Genomic DNA, 13,089 nt, shown 5'->3' on the forward strand with positions numbered 1-13,089 from the left:
TTCTACATTATTCCGTGGTTTATTACGTATTCAACTTTATAATGACTTTTTGATAACCTGGTATTTAGCAGGACCTATCATATTACGTAAAGTTTACAGGTGTCCAGTGTTGTCTATATCAATCAATATTATATGTGCGTTATGAACACAGTTTTGCCATTATCTTGAAGTTAAGATTAATAGCACTAGGACCATTTTATCTACAATGAGGAGGAGTAATGTATTAGAGATACAATACCAGTCTCGGCACTGGCTGTTGCTGCTGCTGTTGTTGATGCTGCTGTTGTTGCTGCTGGTGCAGCAGCTGTTGCTGTTGTTGGTGCAGTAGCTGTTGCTGATGCAGCAGTTGTTGCTGTTGCTGGTGCAACAGCTGTTGTTGTTGTTGTTGTTGTTGTTGTTGCTGCTGCTGCTGCTGTTGCTGCTGCTGCTGTTGTTGTTGCAGCTCCTGCTGTTGTTCCTGTTGCTGTTGTTGCAGCAGTTCCTGCTGCTGTTGCTGCATCAACTCCTGCTGCTGCTGCGTGGCAGCGCGGACGAGTGCCGCGTGCAGTAGCGACATGCTCGGCGCCTGTCCTAGCTGGGGGGTGGGCGCGGGGGCGGAAGTGCAGAAGTGCACAGGTGACGGCGGCGCCGTGGAGGCGGAGCCGCCGCCCCCGTGAGCCAGCCCCAGGGACGAGGACGTCGGCGGCGACTCGAACGCCGGAGACGGCACCTGCGGGTCACATAGCTAGGTGTCAGCTCACGGCGCCAGTACACGGGAAGGGTTGTCTCACAGCTCCAGCCTCAACATTACGTGCATAGTATGAGACCTACTGTCGTGTACAAGTTTACTGGAACAAGTACATATTTTACAAAGAACTGAAGTTGCTTAGCTGTAACCAGCTTATCCACCCAGTTGTTGGACTCTTGGCGGACTATTGTTGCCTTGACTATAAACAATAATTTTAGGTCCCCTCAAGTGCAGTTGAGAGCTCTATAAGCAACAGCGTATGTCATTCCTGTATTCTCGACAGGAGAACTTTCTGCTTGTGTTAAAAGGGAAATTTCAGCTCTGAAGCGGGCAAACCTTGTTGCTCTTCGCGTACGTACTGTAAGAGACATTTCGTTTGTTGTTGGTGTTGGAAAATCTAGCGTTTCAAGACTTACTAGGGGAATTAGTGATACTGCTCCATTGTCTCCAAACAGAAAAGTCAGATGTGGGCGAAAACGAAAAACCACCTCTACATCCGACAAAACTCTACTTAGCATGATTCATCCTCACAAGTCTGGGACTTTCTGCGAGGTTTACTGGCTGCTGAGGCTGAAACTGGGTCTTCAACGGTGCAGCGTAGGCTTCTTGATGGTGAGTGGAAGGCACTAAAGCCAATAAACAAGCAGTTGCTATCACCTGTCCTGAACAAAGAAAAACCTTTGGCATGTGCCAAAAAATATAAATCTTGGGCCTACAAGCACTGGAAACATATGATTTGCAGTGATGAGTCACTTTTCATTATCACAGGATACAGAACAAGTGTTTTTTAGGCGATGCAGCCATGAGAACTGAGCATCTTAAAGAATGTAAAATTCCTCCTCCCTAAAAAAATGTTTTAGGGTTCCTTTACTGCAAGTGGGGCTGGGGTAGTAGCTCCAGTTGATGGCATTATGATTTTAATGAAATATATGAAAATCCTTATGTGCATGCTTGTGCCACTCCTACAGACCTCTGAAGATGGTGGAAGAACATTTCATCAAGATATGGCCCTGTGTCACACTTCTAAAACAGTCAAGACGTTCTGAAGAAAACAACTTTAGTGTGCTTCAGTGGCCTGGGAAGTCACCAGAGGTACATCCTGCCGAGAATTTGTGGAGTATTTTTAAAAGGCGTCTTGGTAAAATGGACTGTTCAACAAAAGCATGCATATTAGTAAATGTACTAAAAGTTTGGTTTCATGACGACGAAATACGAAACATTTGCCCTACAATGGTCGAATCTATGCCACAACGTATTCAGAACCTCATTAAAGCGAAAGGTGGACACATTATTTATTAATAAAGATGAAGCTGCTAACTGTATAGTGCCTACAGTAATAAATATGCAGAAATAAAGCTCAATCGGTTTGTCCCAATTAACGTGCACAATACTGCACCTACGTTTATGGGGTGGTTGTAACTAAACATTTGCTAATAGAGAAGGTCACCATGGAGAATGAGTAATCGTGGAACAACGAAAGTTCGTGGGAACATTTCTAAGAACATTCGGAAGAGAAATAAAGAATAAACCGTTGAAAGAAACACGTTTCAATTTCCATACGAGAGGTTAACATTTGTTATTTGCGCAGCATGTTTACGTTCCGGGTCACAAACGATGCTCTCTGTGACGACAACCAGGAATCGCCCTACCGCTGCCTGAAACATCTCAGGTGGGACGTTAGCTACCTTACTCACTCCGTTCATTTTCAAAATCCGACGTATGTGTCCCGTTGGTAAACTCTGTCCTTGAGGCCAGTCCACAGCCAGGAATCACACAGGATCAAATTTGGTGATCTTGATGGGCGGATTGCCAGCTAATTGGCCAAATTACGTTCTTCAACGGCTATGCGGAAAGAGGATCGCCCCGTATTCCTTTCCTGCGGAGATATTCGCGAAGAGCAGCAGTAATATTGCTGTTATTTGGATAAATCAGTTTTATGAGTACAGGCCTGCTCACATTGTCGCCATGTTGACTGTCTGCGACTGTAACGCACACTGGCACTTGCGTTTGAACCCTACGTCACCGTATCAGTACCGGCGCCTAACTGCAAGTCACGACATTAACACTGCTAACAACGTAGGTTCGGCAGCTCACAGTCTGAACATAATTCCCATGAAGTTGGGTACTCATATGGTAATTAGTTTATTAACGGCTCCAATAATGCAAGTATCGAAATATCTTAGGGGCTTGAAAATAGATGCCGGAACTGGTTGTCTAAATAGAATAACTTCTAAAAACACGGCTATTTGGTGATTTTCCTTGGTAAATTAATTCGAACATGTTACGTCGCGGAGAGTTGGTAGCCACTGCGACGGACCAGTAATGATCACCTATCGCGGACTGTATATGCTTCGAGATTTGAAACACACTGATAGGCGAAACGGAGTTAAGAACTGCACTAGCATTCTTGCAGAGACATCCTAAATCACTGCTTCTTCGGCAGCAGGTGATGTCCCCGAGACAAAGTCTTTCATAACTGGCTATGTTAATAAACAAAACTTCCGGTATTGGTCTCAGGAAAATCTACGAAGCTCAAGTACGGGAAGTTTAAATGTAACCACCCTGCATTGTCGCATTTAATTTAGACGTAACAGGGCAATTAAATATGAATACAGCGGTTACATATGACTATATAAAATGAAGAGTTAAGGAAAGTGGTGCACCTACCAAATATCATGTAGCGCCCCCAGCGATCACGTAGAACTGTCGCAACACGACGTGGAATGGATTCGACTAATGTCTGAAGTAGTGCTGGAGAAAATTGACACCATCAGGCCTGCAGGGCTGTCCATAAATCCGTAAGAGTGCGAGGGGTGGAGATCTCTCCTGAACGGCACGTTGCAAGGCATCCAAGATATATTCAATAATGTTCATGTCTGGGAAGTTTGGTGCCAACGGAAGTGTTTAAACTCAGAAGATTGTTCCTGGAGCTACTCTGTAGCAATTATAGACGTGTGGGGTGTCGCATTGTCCTGCTGGAATTGCCCAAGTCTGTCGGAACACACAGTGGACATAACTGGATGCAGCTAATCAGACAGAATGCTTAGGTACATGTCCCCTGTCACAGCCGTACCTAGACGTATCAGGGGCCCATACCACTACAACTTCACATGCCCCACACCATTACAGGGCTTCCACCAGCTTGAACAGTCCCCTACTGATATGCAGGGTTCATGGATTCATGAGGGTGTCACCATACCCGTACCCGTCCATCCGTTACTTGGTAAGCGATCTGACTTCTCCCTCTAATTCGCTGACTCCCCCCTCTAGAGCGAGGAATACATGCGCAGCATTCAACTTGCACATAGTGCGTTTCTTCACTGCAAATGGTTGATTCAATACGTGCCACTTGTGGTATATATACACTCCTGGAAATGGAAAAAAGAACACATTGACACCGGTGTGTCAGACCCACCATACTTGCTCCGGACACTGCGAGAGGGCTGTACAAGCAATGATCACACGCACGGCACAGCGGACACACCAGGAACCGCGGTGTTGGCCGTCGAATGGCACTAGCTGCGCAGCATTTGTGCACCGCCGCCGTCAGTGTCAGCCAGTTTGCCGTGGCATACGGAGCTCCATCGCAGTCTTTAACACTGGTAGCATGCCGCGACAGCGTGGACGTGAACCGTATGTGCAGTTGACGGACTTTGAGCGAGGGCGTATAGTGGGCATGCGGGAGGCCGGGTGGACGTACCGCCGAATTGCTCAACACGTGGGGCGTGAGGTCTCCACAGTACATCGATGTTGTCGCCAGTGGTCGGCGGAAGGTGCACGTGCCCGTCGACCTGGGACCGGACCACAGCGACGTACGGATGCACGCCAAGACCGTAGGATCCTACGCAGTGCCGTAGGGGACCGCACCGCCACTTCCCAGCAAATTAGGGACACTGTTGCTCCTGGGGTATCGGCGAGGAGCATTCGCAACCGTCTCCATGAAGCTGGGCTACGGTTCCGCACACCGTTAGGCCGTCTTCCGCTCACGCCCCAACATCGTGCAGCCCGCCTCCAGTGGTGTCGCGACAGGCGTGAATGGAGGGACGAATGGAGACGTGTCGTCTTCAGCGATGAGAGTCGCTTCTGCCTTGGTGCCAATGATGGTCGTATGCGTGTTTGGCGCCGTGCAGGTGAGCGCCACAATCAGGACTGCATACGACCGAGGCACACAGGGCCAACACCCGGCATCATGGTGTGGGGAGCGATCTCCTACACTGGCCGTACACCACTGGTGATCGTCGAGGGGACACTGAATAGTGCACGGTACATCCAAACCGTCATCGAACCCATCGTTCTACCATTCCTAGACCGGCAAGGGAACTTGTTGTTCCAACAGGACAATGCACGTCCGCATGTATCCCGTGCCACCCAACGTGCTCTAGAAGGTGTAAGTCAACTACCCTGGCCAGCAAGATCTCCGGATCTGTCCCCCATTGAGCATGTTTGGGACTGGATGAAGCGTCGTCTCACGCGGTCTGCACGTCCAGCACGAACGCTGGTCCAACTGAGGCGTCAGGTGGAAATGGCATGGCAAGCCGTTCCACAGGACTGCATCCAGCATCTCTACGATCGTCTCCATGGGAGAATAGCAGCCTGCATTGCTGCGAAATGTGGATATACACTGTACTAGTGCCGACATTGTGCATGCTCTGTTGCCTGTGTCTATGTGCCTGTGGTTCTGTCAGTGTGATCATGTGATGTATCTGACCCCAGGAATGTGTCAATAAAGTTTCCCCTTCCTGGGACAATGAATTCACGGTGTTCTTATTTCAATTTGCAGGAGTGTACAATGAAGCGCCAAAGAAATTGGTGTAGGCACGCGTATTCAAATACAGAGACTGTAAACAGGCAGAATACGACGCTGCGGTCAGACAAGTGTCTGGTGCAGTTGTAAGTTCGGCTACTGCTGCTACAACGGCAGTTATCAAGATCTGAGTGAGTTTGAAAGCGGTGTTATAGTCGGTGCACGAGCGACGGTGTACAGCATCTCCGAGGTAGCGATGCAGTGGGGATTTTACCGTACGACCATTTCACGTGTGTTCCATGAATATCAGGAATCCGGTAAAACATCAAATCTCCGACATCAACGCGGCCGGAAAAAGATCTTGCAAGAACGGGACCGACGGCGACTGAAAAGAATCGTTCAGCGTGACAGAAGTGCAACCCTTCCGCAAATTGCTGCAGATTTAAATGCTGGGCCATCAACAAGTGTCAGCGTGCGAACCATTCAACGAAACATCATCTACACGCGCTTTGGAGCCGAAGGACCACTCGAGTACCCTTGATGACTGCACAACACAAAGGTTTACGCCTCGCCTGGACCCGTCAACACCGACACTGGGCTGTTTGGAAACACGTTGTCTGGTGGGACGAGTCGCGTTTCAAATTGTATCGAGCGAATGGACGTGTACGGGTATGGAGAAAACCTCATGAATCCATGGACCCTGCATGTCAGCAAGTGACTGTTCAAGCTGATTGAGATTCTGTAATGGTGTGGGGCGTGTGCAGTTGGAGTGGGTCCCCTGATACGTCTATATACGACTCTGACAGATGAAACGTACATAAGCATCCAATCTGATGACCTGTATCCATTCATGTCCATTGTGCATTGCTACGTACTTGGGCAATTCCATGCAGGACAATGCGACACCCCACAGGTCCAAAATTGCTACAGAGTGGTTCCAGGAACACTCCTCCGAGTGTGAACACTTCCGATGGCCACCAAACTCTCCAGACATGCCCATTATTGAGCATGTCTGGGATACCTTGCAACGTGCTGTTCAGATCTCCCCCCTCCCCCCCCATCCTAGCCCCTCCCCCCTCGTAGTCTTATGGATTTACGGTCAGTTCTGCAGAGTTAATGGTCATGTTTCGGTACCTCTGCGTGCTCTTGGGGGGCCCTGCACGATATTAGGCAGGTGTACCATTTTCTTTGACTCTTCAGTGTATATCAGCAGTTGTGCCGATGAATTTTGAAGTAATAAACAGTTTACTTACTTTTTGTACCTCTCGTTATTATTTGATGCCCCATTATACGTGATATATCGCTTCAAAGAATCGATGCTTCGGCCTCTTTGCTGGGATCCTCTTAAGCACCTTGTGGTGTACAGTCTACAGTGGACGCCGCAGGATCCTGAAGAATATTTACTATCAAAAACGAGTCTTCGTCACAATTTATTTATTATGGTGACCGGTTTCGACCACTACTGTGGTCATCTTCAGACCAATGAGTAAGAACCTCCTTCTGGTGGACTTACCACCAGAAGGAGGTTCTTACTCATTGTTCTAAAGCTGACCACAGTAGTGGTCGAAACCGGTCACTGTAATAAATAAATTGTGATCAAGACTGTTTTTGATAGTAAACATCTGTAACACATTGATCACTGCCCACTCCCACAGTGTATTCAAAAGTAATTCCTGGAGAATACCTCAGCAGAGGGATCGAATCGTCGATTGTTTGAAGAAATGTGATGCGACCTAACTAGCCAGATTTTAACTACGCTTCATCATTACTAAGCACTACAGTATCCCACTTCTTGCTACACTGTTTCTCCATCATTACTAAATTGTGATTTGAGTCTCTATCTGCTCCTCGGTATGCTTTAGAATCCAGAAGCTGATTTCTGCCGTATTCCAGCTGGAACCTTCCCGTGTCTCCAGGCCTTTTCCAAGTATACATTGTTCTTTTAGAACAGTTTATTCGCTATTACTAGCCGAAACTTATTGTGGTAGAGCACTTGCCCGCGAAAGGCAAAGGTCCCGAGTTCGAGTCTCGGTCGGGCACTCAGTTTTAATCTGCCAGGAAGTTTCAGAACTCCATTAGTCGGCGGCTGCGGTGGCTGAGCGGTTCTAGGCGCTTCAGTCCGGAACTGCGTGACCGCTACGGTCGCAGGTTCGAATCCTGCCTCGTGCATGGATGTGTGTGATGTCCTTAGATTAGTTAGGTTGAAAGGGTACAGTACCGCCCAACATTGAAAATAGGTACGAAATTCTTGTCAGAACAACACATTTTTTGTGTAAAAGTAACTCAATTTCAATTAATACAGCGAAGCCGGATACCAGTGTGGGAAAGAATGACAATTTATTTATTTAATTGATCACATGTGCACTCCCTCAAAATAAATCCCTACATCCAGTTTGGTGAGATCTGTGAAATGAATGAATGTATGGTCGTCTGCTAACCACAGATAGTGAATGGGAATATATGATCATCTTTGAGTCGATCCTTTGGCTACCTTTGGTGAGATCAAAGAGATGGAAGTTACCAGAGCTTTGGAGCGTCTGAAATGTGGCTGACCAATAAGGTAGCAAGGTGCTTCTCCCACTTCGACAGAGGTGCGAGAGGACCGGAATACGGCCATGTTTCGGCACTCTGGCGCTGAACCTTCTGCTGTAAAGACCTGTTTTTTTGTTGTGCTCCGTAATGAAAGTGTGGAGGCATGGTATGGATGTGGAATATTTAAGAGTAGTTAGAACTAATCATTTCTCTTTCCCAGGAACTTTTGTGGGGAAAATTACAAAGTGAGGCAGGTAATTTTAAGGGGATTGTAGTAAACCAACGGTCACAATGAGCCCACGTGTAGTTATAAGTTGAGATACTAGCGTGTGTACAATAAGCTGAAATATTTAAGAATTAATAGCGTGTGTACAATAAGCTGAAATATTTAAGAAATAGCGTGTGTATCATAAGTTGAAGTATTTAAGAAATATCATTCCGTGTGACGCTAAATTTAAACTCTGAGAGAGAATCAAGGTGAGTCGGCCGTTTTTCCAGCAACGCCACTTGGCTTGCATTGCACAGGAAGACGTGCGTTTATCTCCAGAGTTCACAGTAGGAAAGTAGAATTACAAAGTGGGGCAGTGTCGTGTGAAACTGGGATAGATATTGATTGAAGTGGGAAAGCGGAAAGTGATGATGTTGTAACAGTTCTTTGCGTTGCATTTCATATTGTTGTGTTGTATATGTCATGTAATTTGGGTATGTGTGTTTTGCATGGGGGTAGCAAGGTAGTTTCGAAAGATTTGTGGGTATGCCTGTTCCTTCTGTATCGCTCGATCTGGAGGAAAGTTTCGTGAGGATGATTGTGAGAGGCGAAGTGTGAGGTATAATAAAAGATCCACCATCCGATCCAGGGAGTGCACTGTTGCGGTAAACAGATTACGAGACCATAGTATACAGATTCACTAACGTAAAGCCATGCCCACTGGGCGGAATTTCTCATGTGATTTTGCCGTAGGTTGTAGAATTTGTGTGTTTAGGAATAAATCAGATAGTGAATAGAAAGAGATTGGTGGCCTTTTTCATTAAATTGTATGTTGTCATAATGTCCCGAATTTATATAAAAGCCGTTAAATCAAAGACAAAAAGTAAATGTGGTATTGCCAGTGCGTAGTGTGCAGTCAGAGTTCTATAAATCACTGATAGTCAGATGCGTGTTTCCGTTGCGTATTATTCATGCAGGAGGATAATTTGTAACTAAATGGTAAGATACGAGAATTCATGTTGCTCGATAAATTAAGGAAGAATCCACTCGCTTGGCAAACCACTCATCTTGCAGGCCTGACTGCTTGATGCCACAGTATGAGAAAGGCAAGTGGGTGCCTCTCATAATTTCGACCCTGCCAGGATTCCTTTTGTTAGGATTATTTTGTTGCCAGGATTATTGCTGTTAAGATTTTTTTTTTATTTTTTGATTGAATATATTGTGATAGCGCTAAGAAGTAAATTTTTTTTTGTTTGCAATTTCTTTCTGGATTGGTGAGGATCTTTTATTTTATTTAATTGCTATATCGTACAAGGCTGGAAGATCGTGGTATAATTTCTTTTGCGTAATGTCCGTAGTAACTAGGTTGCAGTCTAAAAGTGTAGTCACCATGGAGAATAGCGATTCTGGCGTGAACGTAGCAGTGCAGCAGGAAGTAGCTGTTGACCATGTGTTAACGAGCGAGAAAGACAAACACTCGGAAGGGGTTGAATTGTTCACTGGACCGCTCCTGGGTGATCCTTTATGCGGCGGGCTTTGTCCACAAACGCGGGCCTTTCCAGACGACGCGGGCGAGCCGAGATTAGGACAGGTATGCAGTGAAAGTGCAGCTACTCTTAGCGAGGCTACGGTTTCACAGGCGAACGAGGTGAGCGCGTCGAAAGTTGCAAATGACGATATGATGCTACAGTTGTTACAGAGTTTGGTGAGAGATAATAAGGAGAGAGATAGAGAGAATAAGGAAAGATTAGAAGCAATGAATAGAGATATTAACGAAAGATTAGATAGAGATAATAAGGAGAGAGATAGGGAGAATAAGGAACGATTTGAAGCAACTAAGAAAGGATTGGAAGCAAATAACGAAAGATTAGAAGCAATCAATAGAGATAATAAGGAGAGAGATAGGGAGACTAAGGAGAGATTGGAAACAATGGATAGGGGAAATAAAGAGGCAATGAGGAAGCTACACACAGTTATCGATGAGCGTCTGCCCGCAGTCAATAATCGGTTAGGTGAGGGGGAGAAGAATCTGGATGCGGTAAAGCAAGTGTGTGACGCAGTGAAAGAAAAAGATAATAATGTGGAGGTACAAATATTTGCAATAGAGTGTGATACTACTGAACGTAGGGACGTGTTGCCGGATGAGCGAATCGAAGAGGTAGTGGTCAGAATGAATACGATTAGTGCAGATGCAGAAAAGATCAGTAAAAGAGGCGAGACAGGTTCTGACAGTACGCAGCGAGAGGTTTATGCCGATCAGGAGGAGATACAATCACCATTACAGTTTAAAGAGGCACAATTAGAAATAAGTAGGAAACATAGTGAACTAGCACAGTTGCAATTAGCGTGCAGTAGCGAAGGTGACACACCACCAGGTAGATTGCAGAGGGAGAGTGAGATAAACTCAGAAAGCGAAAATAGGCAGAAAGAGAAAGGCGAATTCACAGAGTCAGAAGAACGGTTGTGTCGGATAAAACAGGTGGCAAACTCAACTGGGTATAGTCCAAGGCTGTCTCAATTTCAAGATTCATTACCTTCATCGTGGGGACTGCTCCTCAAAACGAAGTTTGTGTATAACTATTTGAGGGACGAGGCAAGAGCGAAAATGCAGGAAGACCTTAAAGACTGTAGTAGCTATTTAAATGAATTCAGGCCGAAAAGTAAGCAGGACCAGGTTACGCTAAGCATATTGATGATGCAAAATCGTAACGAAGGTGGCATAAGGGATTCAGTGTCGTGCTGTCAGGAAATGTTCAGACGAAACAGGTATTTGAATGTGACATACGAACCTGGGGAGCTCTTTAGGATCTGTATAACGAAGTTGCCAGTGAAATTGAGCAGAGGTATAGCGATGGCAGGCAGAGGCTTAGACGATTCCGCGTCACTTCAGCACTTGTTACAAGGATTGGGTAATGAGAGCAATATCGTGAACGGAGACACGACTCATAGGTCAGTTAGTGTCGAGGATAGGAACGGCAGAAACTATCACAATGACAGGAGAGCGTGGAATCCAGGCATTTCATTCTTGTCATAATGGATTCAAGAATAGGAGAAACTAATCCAACATATCAGCCCTTAATATCTTGCTCTTAAAACACATGCAGCTGGCACTGAAAATTGTCTATGTAGCAGACAAACTCAACTAATATGTAGGAATGCAAATACCATACTTCTGATCAGAGAATAAAACGGCAGTAATGGAATCTGTTAGGCTGGTATCTCAGTAAAAGTTGCAAATTTTTATTTCGAACAGTAAAGTAAAAGAAATGTTATGTAGTAATGCCAATGAGTCCAGTTCAATTAGTATGATTTGACTATTGCAGGTACTTAACACGTAATGTAAAAAGTAAACGTTGTGATCGAAGTTTTTAAATTGGATGCCATCTGATCTATAGTATGTCATTGTCGTGGTGACAGTTATAATGAAGTGCTGTGTATGGTTGTTCGGAATCTGGTGTTAGTGAGAGAGGCCACTAGCACCTAAGTTTCTAACACTTGGGCTGCCCAATTCTCCCAGCTTGTATATTCTCTGCATACATTTAATTTTCGTGTAAGCACAAATTCCTAACTAGCAAGTTCTTTACTGTGTATAGTGGACCATTCAGAGTGAGGCGGATTGTACATGAAAATGCTGTACTGATTGAGACGATCAAGGGAAAACAATCTCGTGGGCTTCATCACATTTCTAACATCAAATTATGGAAAAGTTAAGGATAGATCTAAGGTAGGCAATTTATGGTAAATAGTCAGTGTATTTATTTGTGGTGTGTAACGTTGTGCAGGGTCAAATCGAACGTAAGAATTTTCATGCGGGATGTCAGGAAGTATGACGGAATAGACTGGTCAAATGAGTCATGAACAGGAGTCGACAGAGTGGTGTATGTACGTATTTTTTGTCATATGAATGAGGATCAAGCAGAAACGACGTGATGATTAATGAGTGAATAAAGATGGTAGATAGAGAAGCGACGTGATAAATAGTAGTGGATAAAGGTGGTATGTGAGGAGAAAAGCGACGTGAAGCAGTGTGATTAATAAAGAGAGATTCGACGTGATGAAACAGTGGTAAATAAAGGTGAGTAGAATTGAATAATGTGGAGATGTCTTAGATGTATGTTACAGAGAGGCCTGTGTATGCTGCAATAGAGATTGATGCCAATGGCGAAGGAAGACCAGGAAATGATGGAGTAATGGATGGACGGAGAGCCGAAATACGAATGAAGAGATGAGGACAACTGCACAATGTGAAAGGACGTAAAGGGAGTATGAGACCCAGATGGTGAACGTTGTGGAATACTGACGTAAGATGTAATATAAGTGTAGATCTAATTCTTAGCATAAAATTTGCGATTGGGCAAAATTAATATTTTTTGTTGTTGTTGAAGCCTGGTACCAGTATAACCAATCAAAACGGTACCAAGAATGTGTGCAGTTATTTTTGCAGGTTGATTAATTTGTGTATTTTTGTTCTTAGATGAAATGTCGCGATTCTAAGTTGATATTTAGCATAAAGTGAATGCAGAGGTAAGCCGATGGAGAGAGGTGCCAGAGTGAAAGGACGAATTCGGAGACTGGAATGCTATCTCCGAAACAGCTTCATGTGTTATGTGGTTGAGTATAAGGGAGCAAAGGTATGGTATGTTGTAGTGAGTGTGGTGGTGTTAAGGTTAGCTGACTTCTAGACCTATTCTGTTAGTGTATTACTGGATTGAATGAGAAGGAAAATGTGATGTCTGGTGAGTGAGAGTCGTAGAGTAGTGTGATCAATGCGCACACTCCTGCAAAGGGGATGCTACCGATTCGTAACCAAAACATTATTATGTATTGTTTGATTTGGATGAACCTCGATGGCAGGTCAGGATCTGACATCATGTGGAT

At 45.0% G+C, this 13,089-nt stretch overlaps 1 protein-coding gene across 1 annotated transcript in view; it reads right to left on the reverse strand.

Annotated features, from left to right (window-relative positions):
• LOC126214897 (5-hydroxytryptamine receptor 2A) overlaps window positions 1-13,089 on the reverse strand; it is a 177,122-nt gene that overhangs the window by 19,300 nt on the left and 144,733 nt on the right. Inside the window, exon 10 of the mRNA XM_049941540.1 lies at window positions 533-709. Within this exon, the coding sequence (XP_049797497.1) occupies window positions 533-709 (177 nt within the window). The remainder of the gene's footprint in view (window positions 1-532; window positions 710-13,089) is intronic.

Source organism: Schistocerca nitens, chromosome 12 (assembly GCF_023898315.1).
Source record: "Schistocerca nitens isolate TAMUIC-IGC-003100 chromosome 12, iqSchNite1.1, whole genome shotgun sequence".
NCBI classification, from domain to species: Eukaryota; Metazoa; Arthropoda; class Insecta; order Orthoptera; family Acrididae; genus Schistocerca; species Schistocerca nitens.